This window comes from Talpa occidentalis, unplaced genomic scaffold (assembly GCF_014898055.3).
Source record: "Talpa occidentalis isolate TD23 unplaced genomic scaffold, MPIMG_talOcc4v2.1 talOcc4.10, whole genome shotgun sequence".
Taxonomy (NCBI): domain Eukaryota; kingdom Metazoa; phylum Chordata; class Mammalia; order Eulipotyphla; family Talpidae; genus Talpa; species Talpa occidentalis.
Window position 1 is genome coordinate 103,977,373 of NW_023600993.1, and position 19,113 is coordinate 103,996,485.

Genomic DNA, 19,113 nt, shown 5'->3' on the forward strand with positions numbered 1-19,113 from the left:
GCAAGGCCAGGCGCCCTGCTCAGTTTCCCGGGGGCGCGCTGTCCTCGCCCGCGGCCGCGCCGGGGCAGGACCCGGACAGACCCGCGCGCCGCCGGGGAGCGGCCGGAGCTGGAGGCGCGGGGCGGCCGGAGGGCGGGTCCCGCGGGCTGCTGCGGGCCCGGGGCTGCCTCGGCCGCGGGGCCTGGGCGGGCCTCGGGAAGGGGGCGCTGATCCGCGCGCGCGGGTGCGGCCGTCGGGCCGAGGGTCTGGCGGGAGCTGCTGCTTCAGCCAAGGACTCAGGCCCCCCGCCCCGCCCCGGGCCCCTCGGCCCGCCCGGCGCCACCCCAGGCAGGCGCCCCACACCGCAGCCTGACCCCCGAGGAGACCTGGGTGTGGGGGGGGAGCCCCCGCTCTCTCCCGGCCGCGTCCCGGCGGAGGGGCTGGCCCCGGGGACTGGGGGGCGCGCAGAGGCCTGAGCCGGCCCCCGCGGCTGGGGCCCGGGGTCCTGTGGATTCCTCGTGGCCGCGCCGGACCCCGGGGAGGCCCGGCGGGGCCTGTTTCTGCGGCTGGGGACGGGGGACTCGACGCCCTGGGCGTGCTTTTCCCCAGAGGGGCGCCCACGGCTTTGGGGAACCCCCGACAGCAGGTGGTGAGCCTGGAGCCACCGCCCAGGCCGGCGCGGGACACGCTGGGCACCCTGCGCGCCGCTGACCGGATGCGCGCCCCGTCGGGGCCGGCGATGTGGCTTGTTGGGGCACCCCGGGCCCGCCCAGGCCCGCCCACCCCGCAGCGCGGGAGGCCCCGGGGAACGTTCCTGCCACTGTTGGGCGTCCACAGCCGCCTGGCCCGGGCAGCCCCAGAGACAGACTCCCCCACAGTGCCGCCTCCCCCCACCCCGCGACACCGCGCCCCATTCCGGAAACGCGATCTACGATCTGAGCCCTTTACAGCCGCGTCTTCCCGCCGCGCGCTCCCGGGGCCGGGCACGTAGTAGGGCCTCAGTGGGCGAGTCGGCCGCCCCGCCCCGCCCCGCCCCGGCCTTCCCGGACTACGTTTCCCGGCGGCCCCCGCGCGGGGGCGGGGCGGGGCGGGGCGGGGCGCGCGGGCGGGGCGGGGCGGCGCGCGGGCGGGCGGGGCGGCTACAAAGCCCGGGGCCGGGCGCGGCGCGCGGAGTGTCCGCGGCGCCGGGCCGGGAGCGCAGCGCAGCGCAGCGGCGCCCGCGGAGCGGCCGAGAGGACGGGCCGGGCTCGGAGCCGCCCCTGCTGCCCGCGCGCGCCCCCCCATGAGCGCGGCCCCGCGGGGCCCGTAGCGGCGGGCGCCCCATGCTGCTGCAGCCCGCGCCGGGCGCCCCGAGCGCGGGCTTCCCGCGGCCGCCGGCCCCGGGCGCCATGCCCGGCGCGCACCGGGACACCACGTTCACCAAGATCTTCGTGGGCGGCCTGCCCTACCACACCACCGACGCCTCGCTCAGGAAGTACTTCGAGGGCTTCGGGGACATCGAGGAGGCCGTGGTCATCACCGACCGCCAGACCGGCAAGTCCCGCGGCTACGGCTTCGTAAGTGCCCGCCGCGCCCGGCCCGGCACCTGCTGCCCGCGCCGGCCCCCCCCGCGCCCGGACGTGCCCCCCGCCCCCCCGGCCCGGCGTCCCTCCCCCGCCCGCCCCTCCCCCCGCCCGCCCCGCAGGCCGCCCCCCGCCCCCCCGCCGGCTTGCGGAGGTGGGGCTCCTGGCCCACGCGAGTGGGGGGCACAGGCCTCCTCCGAGGGCCAGGTGGGGGCCTTCTCGCCCCCCCCCCCCGTACTTCCCGCGGGCCGCCCGGGTGAGCCTGCGCTGGAGAGAACGCTGGAGGCGCGCTTCCCACCCCCAGTGGCTCTAAACCCTCCCCTGAGGGGTCCTCGCTTCCCTTTGGGGTGCGCCCCCCCCTTGGGGAGCAGACGCCTCCCTGTCTGCCAGCAGGGAGGGTTCCCGGCCTGCGGGGAGGGGCCGGGTCCGGGGGCAGGTCTGCGGAGGCCCAGGCCGGGCTGGAGGGCACCTGCCAGGGGTACCCCGCCTTGGGACGCTCCTGACGCTCTGTGCGCCTCCAGGTGACTATGGTGGACCGGGCGGCGGCTGAGAGGGCTTGCAAAGACCCGAACCCCAACATCGACGGCCGCAAGGCCAACGTGAACCTGGCTTATCTGGGCGCCAAGCCGCGGAGCCTGCAGACGGGTGAGCACGGCTGCCCTTCCCCTGCAGCTGGTGCAGCCTTGGTGTCTGTGGGTGGGGGGGCCCCCCCCTGGAGCGCAGGCGGCTTGGGGAGCAGTTGTCCCCTGCTGGGAGGGGACCCCCTGGCTCCTCTGGCGTGGGCTGATGGGACCGGGGAAGAGGGAGCCTCAGCAGGCCCTCTGCCCCCCTGGAGCAGGGAGGGAGGAAGTTGGCCCTGGGCCCCAGGCCAGCTCCCACCGGGTCCCTTGGGTCTCGGCCTGCTTCAGCCGAGAGCTGTGGGGTTCATGTGATGGGGGGGAGCTGATTATCCCTTTTGCTTAGGCTGTGGGGGTTCTACTTTCCTGGATGAGGCTGAACTTGGAAACCTTTTCTCGTTTCAGGCTTTGCTGTCGGTGTGCAGCAGCTGCACCCCACCTTAATCCAGCGGACTTATGGGTGAGTGGGTGTGGCCAGCCGGGGGGTCCTTGCAGACCAGATGAGGCAGGGCCGTGGGCTTCCCGCATCTCCCAGTGTGGGTGCCCCTTGGTCCAAGGGAGTCTTCCACCTGAGACCCCAAGCCTGCGCGCCCCTACCCCTTGCAACCCCTTTACTGCGTGTGTGAACGGTCACTCTCTCCAGCCCCTCTGAAATGGGTTTGCATTTGGGGGCAGGCCAGGAGAATGGAGAGATGGGTTGAGTTTCTGGCCTGGCTCAGGCTGTGCCCCAGAGAGATGGGGGGTGAGCACCAGGGCCTGCCTGGGTTCACATCCTGGCTCCCCACCCCCATCGGGCAGTTGTCTGTGCCTCAGTTTCTCTCCTGTGAATTGGGGCTGGCGCAGAGACAGCCTGGCTGGCTTTCTTGGGAATTAGTGTTCTGGGCCATCCTTGGGGCACCCCTCTGCTGCCCCAGCACCCAACAGTGGGCGGCAGCAGGTCCCTGCCACCTGGGGTCCCACGTTTATAAAAGCTGCAGCAGGTGAGGTGGGATTGGGGCCAGATGTCCTGGCTCGAGCCCGGCCTTGGGCCTTTTGTCTGACGGGCTGAGCAGCGGCCCACCCTCCTCCTCCGAAAAAGGCCCCCTCCCCCTTGCCTTTTTTTTTTTAAAGATCTAATAAGGCCTGGCAGCTGCTTGGGGCAGGACACACACACACACTCACACACACACACACTCCAGGGGCACAAAGGAGCCTGCCATGCAGACTGACTTCCCGGCCTGTGATTGATGTCAGCTGCGCCTCAGCTTGGGGACATGCTGACCGGGTGGGGATTTCTTCTGGGGGCCGGGGGGACCGTCATAAAACTATGCATAGAATGTCCTTTTAGGACACTGGTCCTCCTTAAACTCTCAGAGTTCTATCCTGGGCTGTGGATTTTGTGTTTCAAGGGGCGTGTGTGCGTGTGCACGCGTGCGCACATATATGTGCCATAGATAGAACTAGGGTCTCGGGCAGTAGAACCAAGGGCCGACGCAGGTTGGGCCCAGTAGGGCAGGCTGGCCGGTGACCAGGGCGCCCCGTCGCCCTCCTGCAGCCGTGCCATGTGCCATCTGAGGGCACATAGCGCCTTCCGCCCAGATGGGCAGCTGGGTGCGAGCTCGACCTGTCCTGAGAGGGAGCCCCGGGGTGGCCTTCTTGCCCTGAGCTCTGCTGCATCAGTGTCTCGGGAAGTGTTTGGGGACAGCCTAATCTTCCTGTGGCCTCCCCAGTTTTTTCCTTTTTGGTGTTCAAGCCAAACCTGAGAAGCCTGTTCCTCCTCTTTGCCAGCCTGGCTCCGTCCCCAGAGTCCATGCAAGGCCTGGGGCAGCTGCACAGGACCAGGAGCCTCATCCCGCCCCGCTGGGTCCATGGCAGCTGCCTCCCAGGGTGGCTGCCGGTGCCTGAGCTCTGGAGCCGGGTCTGGGTTCAAGTCCTCACTCTGCCCCCTTCCCACTGGCTCCATTTTGACCAGTCACATCCTCCTGAGCGTCTCGTGCCCTCGCGCAGACACCAGGAACAAGAACCGCTGACCCTGGGCCAGTGTGTGCAGCCGCGCGCGCAGCGGCCCAGTGAGGCTGCACAGATTCCGTCCCCGCCGCAGAGGGGACACGGGCCAGGGAAGGCTCAGAGGGTCAGCAGCCTGTCGGGTGACCACGGGGCTGGCGTGGGGACCTGGGCGGGCTGGCTCCGGAACCGCTTGCTCTCTGGGCGGGTGGGAAGGGCCCCCACCTTTCCCTCGTGGTCCCCTGAAAGCCACCCCCGTGCGGGTGATGGATTTTGCCACCGCGTGCTCCGACTTCAGGCGAGTGTTTTGTAACCGAATCTGCGGGCCGGCCACCCGATACCCGCCGCGATGACGAGGAGGCCTGTGACTTGTATTTGCTGGTTGCCAAGGGCTGGGGACCCAAGCAGGGACGGGGAGCCGGGGGCCTGCCCCGCACGCCAGCGCTGGCGCCCGAAGCCTGTCTGGGCCTCCCCTCCCACCCAGCCTTGCAGGGCCCCGGGTGCCGTTCTAGAGGGCCGGCCGGCCTGGCTGCCGGGGTCAGCTGTCTCTGGTGCCCCAGCACCAGCCGGGTCGTCACCATCCCTTTTGTCTTTGCAAACAATTGGGCCAGGGCTCGGCCAGCCTGACTCAGCGGTCGGTTTTGTCAGCTTCAGGCTGGCAGCGGCCAGGGTCTCCGAGCCAGTTAACTCCTCTCCTGCCTGGCAGATCTCGCCGGGCCTCTGGCCCCTTGGCTGCCTTGGCCCGCTTTTGGGCCCTCTCCCCGGTGGGTCCGAGGCGTCAGCACAGAAACTCACCCAGACGCTATAAGCTTTGTGCTCTCTGCGCGGCTTCCCCCGCCCCGTGTCCGTCGAGTGCAGTGAGCGTGGCCCACGGGCCCCTGTGCTGTAACTGGGGGTGGGGCCGAGGCTTGAGTCCTGGGACGCCTGTGTGACTGGTGACAGGTGGCCTGTCGCAGGAGGCCAGCGCGGTCATCGGCCCTCAGTGGAGGGTCTCTTTGGCCCCGGGGGCACAGCAGCTTGGGGCAGGCAGCCGCGCTGAGTAGTTTGGAGGGGCTTGGATCCAGGCAGAAGCGGCCTCCTGGTGGCCAGGGTGCCTGTCCACGCCTGGGCCTGGCTGTACTTGGAGCCTCTCCTCGGGTTATTTTTGAAGGTCCAGCTGCTGCTTTGGGCACAGGGACCTTAGCAGTGGGCCCCATGCCCATTCACTGCGCACCCTGCTGTGTGCCAGGCCTGCAGCCAGGCCCCAGGGTCCCAGACAGCAGGACGGGGGTCTAGGGGCTGCTGGGGCCAGGTCCACATGTACTGGAGCAAGGACCCCAGGGGTCAGGCCCTGCCCCTCCTCTTGGCCCGTCGGCCCCTCTGTGCTAGAGACGCTGATGCGGCCCCCTCTCAGGGCTGAGCTGGGCCCCAGGATACTGGAGATTTGACCCGCCCTTGTGCCCTGTGGCGGCAGGCCCTGGGCGCCTTCATGCTGCTGACACCCTCCCTGTGTCTACGAGGCAGCCCCTCCCTCGGGGCAGGTCAGGGGCTGTGGGACTCTCTTCTGAGCATGTGCACGCCCCACTTGGCCTGTAGTTTCAGGGACCCCACACGGGACCCCACACCGCCCGTTGAAGGTCCCTGCTGCCCTGTCTTTGGGTCACGGTATGTGCATGGGGCGGGGGTGTCACCCAGGCAGAGGGCCTGGCCGGAGGTGGCAGCGTCACATGGGTCTCTGCAAGCGTGGCGTGTGCAGGGCTGGGCAGGGAGGAAGGAGCTGCTCCCAGGACCCTCCATTCACAGGGCGTGTGTTGAGCACCTGTATGCCAGGCCCTGCACCTGGGATCCTTTGAGTAAGACAAGGGCACCCACCTCGGGGCACCTGCTTGAGAGGAAGCCAGCGTGGGAAATCGGCCTGTACGCTCTTGGCCGAGGTGGTCCTGCACCCAGTGAGCCGGGCAGTGGGGCAGGAAGTCCTGCTTGGCCCCCGGCAGTGCACGGGCCTCTTAGCGGTGTGTCCTGCAGCTCACACAGACTCACAGCGAGACAGGCCAGCGACTTAGCACGTGGTGGTGGCGGCCCAGGCCTGGTGCTTCGTTAATAGACGGGTGCCCGGGTCAGGTGACCAGTCTTGTACCTGCTGGGTCACGTGAGATGTCACCCCTGGGGGGCTCTAGGGGAGGGTCCCCCTTATGTCTGCACTGGATTGGCACCTTCTTGGATTTCTATCATGCAATCATGACGCAGAGTAGAAAGATCAACCCAGGTGAGGGGATCGGTGTGATGGGGGACCAGCACCCCAGGGGTACGCCAGGAAGTGAGGTCAGAGGCTGGGGGAGGGGCTGGGAGGAAGTGGTGCCCTGGTCCCTGTATGGCACCACGTGACTTGTTTTTGCTTGATGTCGGGGTGGCCCTGCACGCCCCGTGGTGGCTTCCTGTTTGGGAGCTCGCTGGGGCGAGGCGTAGGCTGGCGTGGCCGCCCCGAGCGGCCTGCGCACCTGTTGTTTGCGCTGGAGGCTGTAACAGACACCAGCCTGCAGGGGCGGGTCTCGGTTTCCTCTCCGAGGATGAGCTCCTGGGGGGACCCCAAGCCTTGGGCCCAGGGGCCAGGGCCTGAGTCAGGGCAGAGCCCAGCACAGACGGGCCAGCGTGGGTGTGTGTCACCACGTTTCCTGGGTGTGCAGGGAGGCCCTGCGTCCTCATGACTCAGTTTCCCTGTCCGTCGCGTGGATGGGACGGTGCTGTGCCGTGTGCAGGGATGTCCTCCTGTGGGGGGAGGAGGAAGCTGTGCTGGGAACTGTCCGGAGTCCGTCCTTCCAATGGGTACCACTTGCTTTGTGCGGGGCAGGGGCGCCGAGCTGCCCGGGCTGGCGGAAGGCCAGGGCCCCGCTCTCGGGGTTCTGTTCCGAGTGGCGAAGGGCTCTGAGCGAGGGGGCTGGAGGAACTTGAGTCTTGAGAGCCTCCCCAGGCGGCCTGGCTGGGGGACCCCACAGTGACCCACCCCCAAGGCAGGCCGTGGGGTCTGCGGCTCTGCTCCAAGGTGAGAAATGCGGGATTTCAGTTGTGTTCGAGAATGCATGAAAGAGAGGCGTCCAAGAAGGTTCTGGAACTCTGGGCCTGAGCGGGGAAGGTTGGCTTGTCCGCAGCGACTAAACGAGGCTGGTGTGGGGTGCAGTGTGGAGGGAGCGGAAGACGGGGTTGGGAAGGGTCAGTGCTGGTGCTGTCCTGGGCCTGCCAGCTGCCTGGTGGCCGACGCAGCCCGAGCCCCTCCCGGAACCCGGGCCCCCCGGCCTGCGTCCTCAGCCGCCCAGGAGCCTGGAGCGGCAGCCGGCGCCGGTCCTCCAGCACGTGGGCGCGGCCTCCAGACATCAGAAAAAGTGAAAATGGCTCATTTGCTTTTTTCATTTTTATTTTCGGAGGTGGCTTTGCATTCAGAAAATGAGGCCTGTGTCGCGGCCGATTTCTTTTCTGAGAGTTTTGCTTTGAGCGTGCGGACAGCCCGCCTGGGCACCCTCTCCTGCCTGCCGCTTTGCACACCCTGCTGCCCAGCGCCCCGGGGGCCTCCGGGGACCCCAGTGTGGCTCTGCGGGCCCTGTGGCCCCCTCATCTGCAGTTGGGGAAACGGGCCGGAGAAGGCCACGTGACTTGGAGAGGCAAATCTAGGGCCTGAACGTGGGGTTCTCGTCCCGGGCCCCTGGTTCTGCATCTGGCTGAGTCAGCGGGGTGCTCTTGTGTGGTGCTCACCCTGGCCGTGTGGGCGACCTCGCCTGCCTCCTCTCAGCGGTGGGTGCCGGCCGGCTGCTTGCGCCTCACAGCACCCCCGGTGGCCCTCCAGGCCAGCCTGTAGCCCCTCGGTCGTCGTGGGCGTCCGTGCCTGTCTGTGCCACCTTCACCCGCTGCCACCCTCTGCTTGGGCTTTGCGCGCAAGGTGGCATTAGCACTTCTGGGAGACGGGCCGTCGGGCACGAGTGCCGGCCTCTGGGTGGAGGGACAGAGGGTTTTCTGTGGAGGGTGAGGAAACGTGGGACCCCAGCAGGCGCTGAGCTGGAGCTTGAGCCCTCGGGGGATGGCGAGGCCGTCCCTGTGGCTGCGTGTTCCCCGGGACAGAAGTGGGGCTCAGTGGTGGGCTGCGAGGAAAGAGGGCTGGGCTCAGACCCCAGCCCTGCTTGTCATGGCGGTGCCTGTCCCAGCAGGAGCGGGGCCTCATGTCCCCTTAGGTTCTCACCCCCAAGCCTTGTCTGCCGGCGAGCCTCCCCGCGGCCGAGGACGGCGGCCCGGGAAAGGGGGACTTTCTGTCCACCCCAAACTGCTGGGGGTATTCATGTCCTCCCGCGGGTGCCAACATGGGGGTATGTACGGACACTGCCGAATTCTCTGGGGTGCACGGTGTGAAATCCCGGAGGCAGCACCGGGGCCGGCCCTGCCCTCAGAGGCGGTGCAAGACCGCCGGCGTCTAGGAGGGGCCAGAGTCAACCTTGAGCTGGGGCCACCAGCCTCTGCCTCCCTAGGGGTTCCCCAGCTGCAGATGACTGGACCCCCCACCCCTGCCCCTGTCCCAGCCGCTGCTCCAGGCGAAGTTGCCACTCCTGGCCCAGGAAGCAGCCGGTGGCCCTGGGGAGGGGACGCCTTGACCACGGCTGTCAAAGGAGGGCCAGCGTCAGGCCCTCGGCCCTCAGCAGAGGCCACGCTAAGTGCTTGGAGCCCGGAGGTCAGAGCCAAGGGAGGACCACAGCTCAGAGGGTGAACTGCAAGGTGCTTTCTTACGAGAAGCAGACAAGGCCGGGTGGGCTCGGTGTGCTGGTGTTGACCGGGGCGGTGAGGGAAGGCCCGAGGAAGCAAAGGTCAGGCTTGAGCGGTGAGGAAAAGCCTCCCTCTCAGCAGAGGGCACGAAGGGTGCAGAGGCCCCGCGGCGGGTGCAGAGGGCTTTGAGTCTGCAGGACAGGAGGGAGCCCTGGCTGACAGGCGTGAGGAGGGTGGAAGCTGTTAAAGCCTGGTTTTATGGGAGGCCATGGTGGGGGGGTGGGGAGCAGTTTGGATTTGGCTCTGGGCTGATTCGGACAGTGGGGTCTCTGCCTGTGAGGGGCGTGGTCTCCCGGGCGTCCGTAGGAAGGTGCCTCTGGCTGCAGACTGGGGCAGGGAAGGCAGACGGGGTGTCGGGGGTGGGTGGATGGAGATTTGGCCAGGAGAGGCCGGGGGAGGGAGGAGGAGGGAAAGCCAGGGAGTCAGAGTGAGGAGCACCCCGAGATGGGTGGGCATGAGCTGCGGGGCAGGGGCTGCCACCCTGGCTGGGCACCCTGTGTGGGCACAGTGCTGCCAGGCTGTGGCCTTTCCAGGGACCTGAAAAGCAGGCCCATGGAGGCCGGAGGCATCCTGACCTTTCCAGGGTGTGGGCGTGTGCCGGAGCCTGCCGGGCACACACGCCCGTCCCCAGTGCCAGGCGGCCTCTGCTTGTCGCGATGTGCAGGCTGGGGGCAGGGGCGGGGGGGCGCAGGCCCAGCTGTGGTGTGAGGGGTGTTTTGTCACTGGAGAGCTCAGTGTGACCCCACGGGTGTGTGCACGCGTGTGCTCATGCATGTGCCCGAGAGATCCCCTTCGCCTGCCTCTGGCCGGGCCCCTGCCCCAGGTGGTGCTGGAGGATTCTCCGTGCGTGTCCTCCGTCCTGTGCGTGCCCTGCCAGTGCCAGCACGCCATGGTCAGGGCCAGAAATGTCCCCGCCTCCGGCCCCCGCAGGCACGCGGTGTCCCCTGGGGCACGGCTGCTCTGCCTGAGAGCCTCGGGTCTAGAGGCGTCCCGTCCTGGCTGCCTGAGTTACCTCTGCAGGGCCCCTTGTGCAAATGAGGAAGCTGAGCCTCACGCTCCATCTTCTGTCGGGGGCAGAGCTGAGGGGCAGGTGTGGGGGCGGGGGCACCCCTTGGGCCTTTGCAGCTTCCTCCCCTCCCCCCCAGCCAGTGCTTTGGTCCACCTGCTCTTGTCTGCCCGTCCTCGGCCTCTCCCGCGGCAGAGCCTGCTCCCGCCGTGTTTTCAGCTGGGTCTGGGGTGCCTCCTCTTGGGGTCCAGTCCGTGTGTGTCCCCCGGGTGCGGGGGGTCCTGGCCAGTCCTGGTGGGCACAGGGACGGTGGGGGCAGATGGGCGGGGCAGAGTTACTCAGCCCCTGTGGTGAGTGATCCATGTCACGCGAGCCTCTGTGAGCCTCAGCCTCCCCTCCGGGAGATGGGGTCGCGACAGCGCCCGTTGTGGCTGTGAGGGGCTTCGGAAGTTGTTCCAGGCTTTTCGCAGCCCGCGTGGGAGGCAGATTGCTTGAGGGAAGTAGGTAGACAGATACAGGCGCCCACTTTCCCCATGGGTCAGGAATTGAGGTCGCCCCCTCCTGCCCAGGAAGAAAATGATTGGCCGGCCCTGGCCTCAGTGTCCCCTGGCAGCTCAGTGGCAGCCGGGGCCGTGCTACACCCAGGGCCAGGCCTGAGGCAGGGGTGCAAGGGCCCGGGGCGCCTCAGCTGGGAGGAGGGTGTCAGGGGCCTGGCAGAGGCAGGTTCCGGCCTCCGTCACAGTCCTTAGGGGGTCTGCCTTTTTAGCATGTGTCCTGGGGTCCGAGACCCACACTTGAGAAGTTCTGGGCCCAGAGCTTCTGTAGCCTCACACTAAGGAATGTTTTCAGGGTGCTGGGACCCTGGTGGGGCTCACGCGGTGGGGGCACAGAGGATACCCGGACGGCGTGCTGGACGCCCCGTGGTGGGTGCTTCGCGTGGAGCTCTGCCTGCTCCTCGGCCTTGGCGTGGGGCCTGTGCCCAGCCTCCCACCTCCGGGCCCTGGGTGAGGCCCTCCCCAGCTCCCGTGAGGTCCAGTGGGGGCCAGGGAGGGTGGTCAGAGGGCCTCCCTGGGGTGGGCTCCAGGGGAGGCAGGGGCAGCTGCAGACACAGGGAATGGCCTTGAGTGTTGGAGGCGCTGTAGGCAGCTAGGACAGGATGGTGGCGTGGGGGCCTGGCCACCACCTCTCACCCCCACAGCATGGGCTTGCTCTGGCTTCAGCCTCTTGCCCACGGCCGCTCTGTCTCCTCAAAGCTAGGTAAAGGTGCCCCCTCCTCCAAGCAGTCTCCCCTGACCACCCCCCAGTCCCAGCTCTCCAGCTCACAGCCGCTTCTTTCTCCTGGAATCTCACTCCGTGAGGCCGGGCCTGTGGGTCACTCAGCGCCGTGTGTGGGTCTAGAGCACACCTCAGACACGGGGGGCACACCTCAGACACCCTCACAGCTCGGGGGGCCAAAGTGGGATTTGAATCCAGGTCTGACTCTCTTCAAGGGGCACCTGTTCACATGAGGCAGAGCCCAGAGCAGGGGGCCGGGGCAGTGGGCACTGCAGCCCCTGAACCAGGGTCCTGGGGGCCCCCAGCCTGCTGGCCAACACAGCAGTGGTTGCTTGCAGGGGTATTTGCTATGGAAGTTGCTGGGGTGCTGCCTGGAAGGTCAGAGACTGGTGAGGGTGATGGTGTAGGAGCTATCTGAATGGGGCACCCTTGGGCAGTGGGCCAGGTGTGCCCCAGATTCCCCCCGAAATGTTTGCTGCTGGACCGCTGGGCTCCGCAGTGCCCGTCCTCTGCCCCCAGCCCTACCTAGACTGGGTGCCTCCAGCCCTGCGCGCTCCCAGGAGGCTCCCTCCCGGCCCGCCCCCGAGAGAGTGCATTCTCGGGGCTCAAACACCATCAAGCCCCGCAGTGCGAGGCACGAAGCGTGGTCACGGTCCTCGGCCGTCTCCGCCCCCTGACTCAGCACTTTGTTATTCCAGAGACGGTGCCCTCACCCTTGCCGCGGCCGCGGCCACGTGTCCTCCTCTGGACAGGCCATGCTGGTCACGTGGCATGTGGCCTGTGTCTGCTGGGCGCGTCCTGCGTGACGTCTGCCCCCGTGGCGGGCATCTGACTCTTCCTTGTCGTGGCTGAGTGATGTTCCGCAGCCTGGACACACACGTCTGTTGAGCTGTTCGCAGTCAGTGGACACCGGGTTGTTTCTGCTCTGGGGCTGTTGTGACCAGGGCCCCTTCCCCTAGTTCCGCACCTCGTAGAGCTGTTCAGACCCGGCCACCCTCCCGTCCCTTCATGCGGGATGGCGCACCTGGGAGGGCGTCGGCTCTTGAACCCGGCAAAGGGGCAGTGTCCTATGATTCCTCGTCAGCGACCCGGGCCGGGTGTAAATCCGCGTTGGAGTCTTTTGCACCCGGCGTCACCGTCCGCCCGGGCGGTGCTGTGTCCACTCAGACGGTCTCCCAACGGCGTGGAGGGAGGCATGGGGCTGTGGGGGCCTCCTTGTGGCCAGCTTGCTGCCCGACTGCCCTCCGACACGCCGTGCTCGTCTCTGCACCTGCTGAGGGCCCGGGAGTGCCCTCCTGCGGCTTTCCCAGCAGCGTCTCCGTGGAGTGGGGCAGGCGGGGGTCCTGGGCCAGTCTTAGAGGTGGAGGGGGATGTCGGGGTTCCAGGGCGTCTCTGTCCTGTGCAGCCCACTCAGGCACAAGGGCAGGGGTGACACGATGCCCGTGGCCATGGGGTCAACCCCAAGCAGCCTGCTTGGGCCACGGCTCCGGCTGGAACCTGTGCGCTGTGGGGCCCAGAGAGGAGGGTGAGCTGCTAGCGCAAGGCTGCCCCGCAGCTGGTGGGCAGAGCAGGTACGTGCCGATGCCGTCTTCCTGAGCCTCAGTTTCCCTGTCTGGGATGGGTCTCCACAGCAGCACGTGGGGTTGACCAGCGGAGGGTTCCTGGCGCCCAGGCTGACGCCTCCGTGTCGCTGTGGGGCTCGGGCTGGCTGCTCCCCTCCACACTCAGCGCTCCTGTCGGAAGCTGGGCTCACGCCTCAGGGGGTCGCTCAGACCCTGGGCACGTGGGCTGGCCTCAGGCCACATCGCCCCCCTCCCCGCCGCCGTCTCAGTGCTGCTACCTGTCCCATCGTCCACTGTCACTCGCGGAGTTCCTGGCACCCCCGTGCTGTGGCTGGGGCCGCAGCCAAGGCCAGCAAGGAAGTCATGGCGTGTCCCCTGTTGGTTGGCGGGTGTTAGACTGGCAGGGCCAGCTTCAGCACCTGTCACCGGGGCTGTGGCTCAGGGACCCCTGCTCAGACGGGCCCAGGAGCTTGATTTCATGCTCTGCACCTTCTGCCTTACAATTCTTGTTTAACCATGGGCCCCCCGGGTGCCAGGGAGAATGAGACATTTAAGTGCTGGCGGGCAAGCAGGAGCCCGTGGCAGCTGGGCAGGCACGCGCAGGGAGCGGGACCCGCCGGGGCACAGGTCCTGTGGCCGGAGCCCGTGCAGAGTGTGCCCGGAACCCCGCTTCTGTCGAGGCGATCTACGGCGGGAAGGGCAGCCCGAGGGCACCACCCAGCGCACTGGGCTCCTCTGCTCCACCCCGGGCCTGCTCTGGTTCCCCAGCTCTGTTCTCTCTGACCCACCCTCTCTGCTTCGCCCCACAGGCTGACTCCCCACTACATCTACCCACAAGCCATCGTGCAGCCCAGCGTGGTGATCCCGGCCACCCCAGTCCCGTCACTGTCCTCGCCTTACATTGAGTACCCGCCGGCCAACCCGGCCTACGCCCAGTACCCGCCGGCCGCCTACGAGCCGTACCCGTACGCCGCCTCGCCCGCCAGCGCCGCCAGCTTCGTGGGCTACGGCTACCCGGCCGCCCTGCCCCAGGCCCTGCCCGCCGCGGCCCCCACGGGCGCCACCCTCGTGCAGTACCAGCCTCCTCAGCTGCAGCCCGACAGGATGCAGTGAGGCGTGGCCGCCGGGTGCAGGGCCCGGAGAGCCTCTCGCTCTAGGACTCGCCGCGTGGAGGGGCTGGGAGCCCGCGAGCCCCACAGCCGCGCCCCGCCGCCTCCACCACCAGCCTGCTCGGCGCCGTCCCCGCCCTGTCCCGGCCGCCGCCCGGCAGAGGCTCTTGCAGCCCCCGACGCCCCCCGGCCCCGAGGTGCCTTAACTCCCCAGAACCCAGAGAGCGAGCAGGGGCCCCCTCCGGCCCCCAGGCTCCCGGCACGGGGGCTGCCGGCCACCGCCCGGCCGTTTCCTTATCGTTAATGTTTTGCTACGAACACGATTTCAGAATTTCAGTCTATTTTTCCAGTGGAGACCCCCGCCGCCCCGAACCCAAAGCCTACTCTCGACTTCGAGAGACTCCCCTCTGCCGATGCCTGCGCCCCGGCCCCGGGCGCGGGGCGTGTTTCCAGGCGACAGGAGCCCCCAGCCCGGCGGGGCCGCGGGAGGGTGGGGTCAGAGTGCAGGATCGCGAGACCCCGCGTGCCCTCCTGCCCTTCCCCCGCCGTGTGCACCCCAGCTGAGGGACCCGCCCTCCGCCTTTGGGGGCTCAGTGGAGGGGGCAGGCGAGGGGTCGGACAGGCCTCCGTGGGGCTCCCGGCGGGGCAGCAAGGGAGTGGGGGGCGGGCCCGGAGCGCTCGGGGAGCTGGGGGCTTCTTGCGGACCTACCTCAGGGAAACGGGAGGTCTCGGGGCGACCGCCCGCACGCGCCTCGCCTCTCGCCGGCGCTCGGTGCCGAGTCAAGGCCCAGGAAATAAAGGTAGCTAATATTATAATAATATTTTTATTAGAATGTTCTGATTATAAAAATAAAACTTGTTTTCTTTAAAGCGGTGGCTCTGTCTTTCTCTGCACGGGGGAATCCGCGCCCCTCGGCGGTCGTGGGGAGTCCCGCCCGGGCCAGGGCCCCGCTGTCACCCGCCCTCCTAGCTCCAGAGCTGGGGTTTGGATCCCCCCTCGTCGGGTGCCTAGAGAACCCGGTGACAGGGCAGACACGGCCCCCCTACCCCCCACTGAGGCGGGAAGGACCGGGGCCCCACTCCTGCGTACTCGCCCAGCCCGGCAAGCACCCGGGTTTGCGGCTCCCCCACCGCCCTGTGGTCTAGGGGGCAGTTTGCTGAGAGAAAAGAGGACGCCCTGGAGGCTGCCGAGGCACAGCAGCAGGTGCCTGTGCCGGCCACCCTGGGGTGCTGCAGCCAGGTGGGCCCAGGTCTGCGTTGGCAGGGTCCCCGTCTGCGGCCGAGGGGTCCCAACCTCGGGTCTCCCCAGCCCCTTCCAGAACTCCGCTGGAGCCGCAGCTCGGAGCTGGAGAGGGCATCGTCGCTCCTCCAGCTGCTCGTTCATTCCCTGCTTCCAGGAAGCGGGCCCCGGGCGCCTGGCAGGACCCGGGGTGGCCAGATCGTGCTGACAGACCAGGTTGGTCATCTAGTGGGGAGACGCAGCAAACACGCAAACAGGCGCTGCTCAGCGCTGAAGGAACCAGCCAGCGCAGGGGCCCTGGGGCAGCTGCGTGGAGCAAGGCCAGCGTGACTGGGGGCGCCTGGGAGGGAGTGCTAGGAGTTCAGGGCGGTGGTGGATGGGGTGAGACGCCCGTGGACTCCAGGCCTCGTGCACTCGCCCGACGGGCAGGCTGAGCACGGCCTGATTGTGAGGGTGAGGAGACCCTGACCCCGGAGGCGGGCGATGCGGCCCCAGGGGGATGCGGCCTTGCGAGATGGCAGGTACAGAGTTCACCCCTGCCCCCCTTTGGGCAGTCCGGGCCCTCCAGCCCAAGGGAAGGGTCGGTTCCGGGGTCAAGTCAGGTGAGATGGTGCCAGCACATTCTCCTGTCTTCCCAGGAAGCCCTGTCTGCCTTCGCCCGCCAGCTGGGTCTAGTTTGCAAACACTGGAGAGTCAGGGAGGCCAGTGTGAGGCTCCTGGCTCAGGAGACATTTGCTGCAGCCGATAAGGACTTGGGGGACCAGGCAGGGTGTGGGCGCTGCCAGGGTTATCTGGAGGCCGGCGTGTTTCCTGTCCCTATCAGCCAGTGGCAGCCTCTGGGACAGGCTGGGAGGCCTCAAAAACATCCTTGTGGGTCCCCGGATTGAGGCTCAGAACAGCAGCAGACCCAGGACCAGAGAACTTCTGAAGTGGCCGCCCTGAGCAGAGAGCAGGAGGCCGGGGGCGGCATGCTGGCCTCTGCACAGACGCCCTGCCAGCGAGGGCACAGCGACCACCTGCCACCAGGGCAGTGCTGCCTGGCCAGGCGCGTGCCCAGATGGGGACTCTGAGAAGCAGGGCCCACTGCCCAGACCCTGGGGGACAGCTGCCTGGAGGTGAAGGGCATGGCCTGATGTGGGCAGTCCTGCCCAGCCCCCTGCAGGCCGCCCCGACTCCCCACCTCCCCGTGAAGGGGAACAAGGTGGCATCCGCATGCTGTCCCTTCACTGTGTCCTTATGGGGGGCGGGGCTACCCCAGCTCCTTCCTCCCCTGCCTGGGTCTCCTTTCTGACCCTGGTCCTTCTGCGTCTTGCTCCCACACACCCAGGGAGTCAGGCACACGTGCACACACACATGTTTGTGCACACACACGTGAGCAGACCCCACACACACGCACAGATACACCATCAGCATGGGCCGGGCTGGTGGTGGTGCTGGGAGGTGAGATGGGGCCGGGCAGTTCCTGCAGAGAAGAAAGGAGGGTGGGGGGCAGGTGGGCAGGAGGGTGGGGGTGCGTGACAGGGCCAGGCCCCCTGCCCCAGAATGCTGCCACCTGCTGCTCCAGGCTTTTCCTTCTGGCTGTGGAGCTCGGTCAGCACCAGATTGAGCACCGGGAGCACCCCGGCTCCCTCTCCCTCGGGGAGACATAGGGGGCGAGTGTTCCCCAGTGGGATGGTGCTCCTGTTGCCTCGGTGATGCGGGGTCCCTACCCTTTGCGTCCTTGCCCCACGTTCCTGCTCCAGGCCCAGCTTCCTGGCATCACCTTCCAGGCTGCCTGCTGGTGGGGCTCCCAGCAGAGTCTGCTTGAGGGGCAGTGTGGGCCCCCACAGGCCTGGCTGCCCCTGAAATCCCTGCAGGCACAGCCGATTTGCCTCCTCTGGACATGGGGATGGGCAGTGAAGGCCCTCAGCGCGCAGCATCGTGCCTGGCAGCCAGGGTCCTCCGAGCTGCTGCCGTCTGAGCTGCCGGGAAGAGCCTGGGCACGGGCCGAGGCCGCGGGACCTGCAGGGATCGTGGCTGCCGTGCGTGGGGAAGCCCATCAGGAGGGGCTCTGGCAGCCCAGCTGCCTCCCTCACTCAAGCCTCTTTCCCATCCCACCTTCCAGGTGAGCAAACTGAGGCCTGAGAGGCAGGAAGGGCACTTCTGAGGCCACCCCAACGGGGATCTCAGCGTGGGGGAGTGTGGGGGCCACACAATGTCACCTCCGTGTCTCTGCCCACACCTGGGAGGCAGCTGGGGGCTCACCTAGCCACGGCCCTCGCTGAGCCTCAGCTCTTCCTCGCAGGGGTGAGGCTGATTCCCGGGTGGCACCCGCAGGTCCTGCCTCCCCAGTGTCCACCCCTTTCCTCGGGTAACAGCCCCTGGATGTCCGTTGGGGAGCTGCCCTGCCCACCCTCGGTCCCCCGGTTCTCCTGCTCCAGCAATCAGCATGTCCACGCCACTGACTGTTCAGGGGGAGGCACGAGACCCGGTTGGGACGAGGAGAGTCAGCTCTGGATCTGCTGGGACGCAGGGGCACGGAAGCGGCCAAGGAAGCCATGCTGAGGACAGATAAACCCGGCTGCTGGGGGTGGGGGGTGATTTGTGCTTGTGGAGAGAAGCAGCCAGCGCAAGGGAAAAGAGCTGAGACAGGGCCTGGGTGATGTAATCGGGGGCCCCTTGATCCAGCTTTGCCCGAAGCTAGCCTGGGACTTCCGTCACGAGAGCTGGTCGGTTTCCCCTTCTGCTTGAGCTGGTTTAACTTGCATCCAAGACTCTGGACATCCACGAACTCAAGGGCCTGCATTCCCTAGAATTATACCGAGTGACCGCACATCAGAAAATTCAAAATAACAGTAGTTCTTGGCTCGTGGCAAGTTATTTTTCCCACGTGAAATAAGCCCAAAGTGGGCGGCCCGGGGGCTGCTAGCTCCGGGCATGGGGAGCGCAGGCCCCTTCCAGCTTCCCATGGCGCCATCTTAGCGCGTGGCTTGTGTCGAGACCGGGTCGTGGGACAACATGGCTGCTGGAGCCCGCGGCCCCCCACCGTCACCCAGGAGGCGGGCTGGGTCTGCTGCCTGCGCGCCCCTCACACACCGGACGCGGAGGCCCCCGGGCTCCCGACTCGGCGTCAGGGGTGGGCCTGGCGCGTCTCCCCCATGGGCACGCTAAGGCCCGGGGAGCGGCCATCGCAGGGCCTGACGCCCAAAGTGCTCTGGGCTGGCTGTTCGGGGGTGGACGGGCCTGGGGCCGGGGCGCCTCCAGAGGGACAGGCGATGGGCGCGTGTGCGGGGCCGTCCTCCTCAGGAGCCCTTCCGGAAGGCCTGGTGGACGGCCCATCTCACAGGGGGTGGCTGAGCCGTGCGGTGGCCTGTTTGGAAGTGACTGACCCCGGCCCGGGTCTGTTGTTGCCCCCGGCCATGTTGGTCTCCGGGAGCTGGAGGCGAAGGGCCTTGGCCAGGCTCTCCGGCCCGCACGCCTCCTCTGGGCAGGTGACCGGCCCGGCTGCCGTGGGGCCCGGTGCAGCTCAGCCCCCGGCTCTGCCGCTCCCGCACCACCGCCCGTCCTGGCCGAGTTGTGGCTCACTCCCGCAAGCGAGGTCACCGCTGCCCTGGGCGGAAGGAGGTGACCGGGGGGAGCGCTCGCCCAGGCCTGGTGCAGAGTGAGCGCCTGGAGCGTCTGGTCACACTGCAGCTGGAAAGGGCCACCAACTGGTGGAAGGTGGGGGTGAGGGCACCCCATTCCTGCGGAACCCGCCTGCCTGTGGCCTCTCGGGGTCCCACCTGTTCAGGAAGGTCCCTGAGTCTCCAGTGAGACGAGAAGCCCCTCCCTGCTCCCCGGCACTGAGGCTGCTGCCCCTGCCCGCGTCGGGGCTCCTCTCTCCCTGGCTCGACACCTGCGGCTGCACCCACTTCACGACCCGAAAGCCAAGCCTGACATCAGGGAGCAGAGTCAGGATTTGGCCAGAGAACCCCGAATCTGGAGGCTGCCTGTTGCCCTGCTCTGGTCACCCCCACCCAGGG

The 19,113-nt window shown here is 67.9% G+C and overlaps 1 protein-coding gene across 2 annotated transcripts; it reads left to right on the forward strand.

Moving 5' to 3' along the window:
• Positions 1-1,146: 1,146 nt before the first annotated feature.
• RBM38 (RNA binding motif protein 38) lies at positions 1,147-13,948 on the forward strand. Of its 2 annotated transcripts, XM_037500780.1 has the most exons (4): positions 1,147-1,535; positions 2,063-2,186; positions 2,564-2,618; positions 13,573-13,948. In XM_037500780.1, exons 1-4 carry the CDS (start codon positions 1,302-1,304, stop codon positions 13,874-13,876), a joined length of 717 nt encoding a protein of 238 aa, XP_037356677.1. In that variant the 5' UTR covers positions 1,147-1,301; the 3' UTR covers positions 13,877-13,948. The 2 variants fall into 2 exon arrangements, with proteins under 2 accessions (XP_037356677.1, XP_037356682.1); XM_037500785.1 differs by lacking the exon at positions 2,564-2,618 and having other exon boundaries at positions 13,573-13,880.
• The last annotated feature ends 5,165 nt before the right edge of the window (positions 13,949-19,113 follow it).

Bases quoted from the DNA above. Each gene is read 5' to 3' on its own strand.
- RBM38 (XM_037500780.1), top strand. From the start codon at position 1,302: ATGCTGCTGCAGCCCGCGCCGGGCGCCCCGAGCGCGGGCTTCCCGCGG. The intron at 1,536-2,062 runs GTAAGTGCCCGC...GTGCGCCTCCAG, and splicing joins AGTCCCGCGGCTACGGCTTC to GTGACTATGGTGGACCGGGC. The intron at 2,619-13,572 runs GTGAGTGGGTGT...TTCGCCCCACAG, and splicing joins TTAATCCAGCGGACTTATGG to GCTGACTCCCCACTACATCT.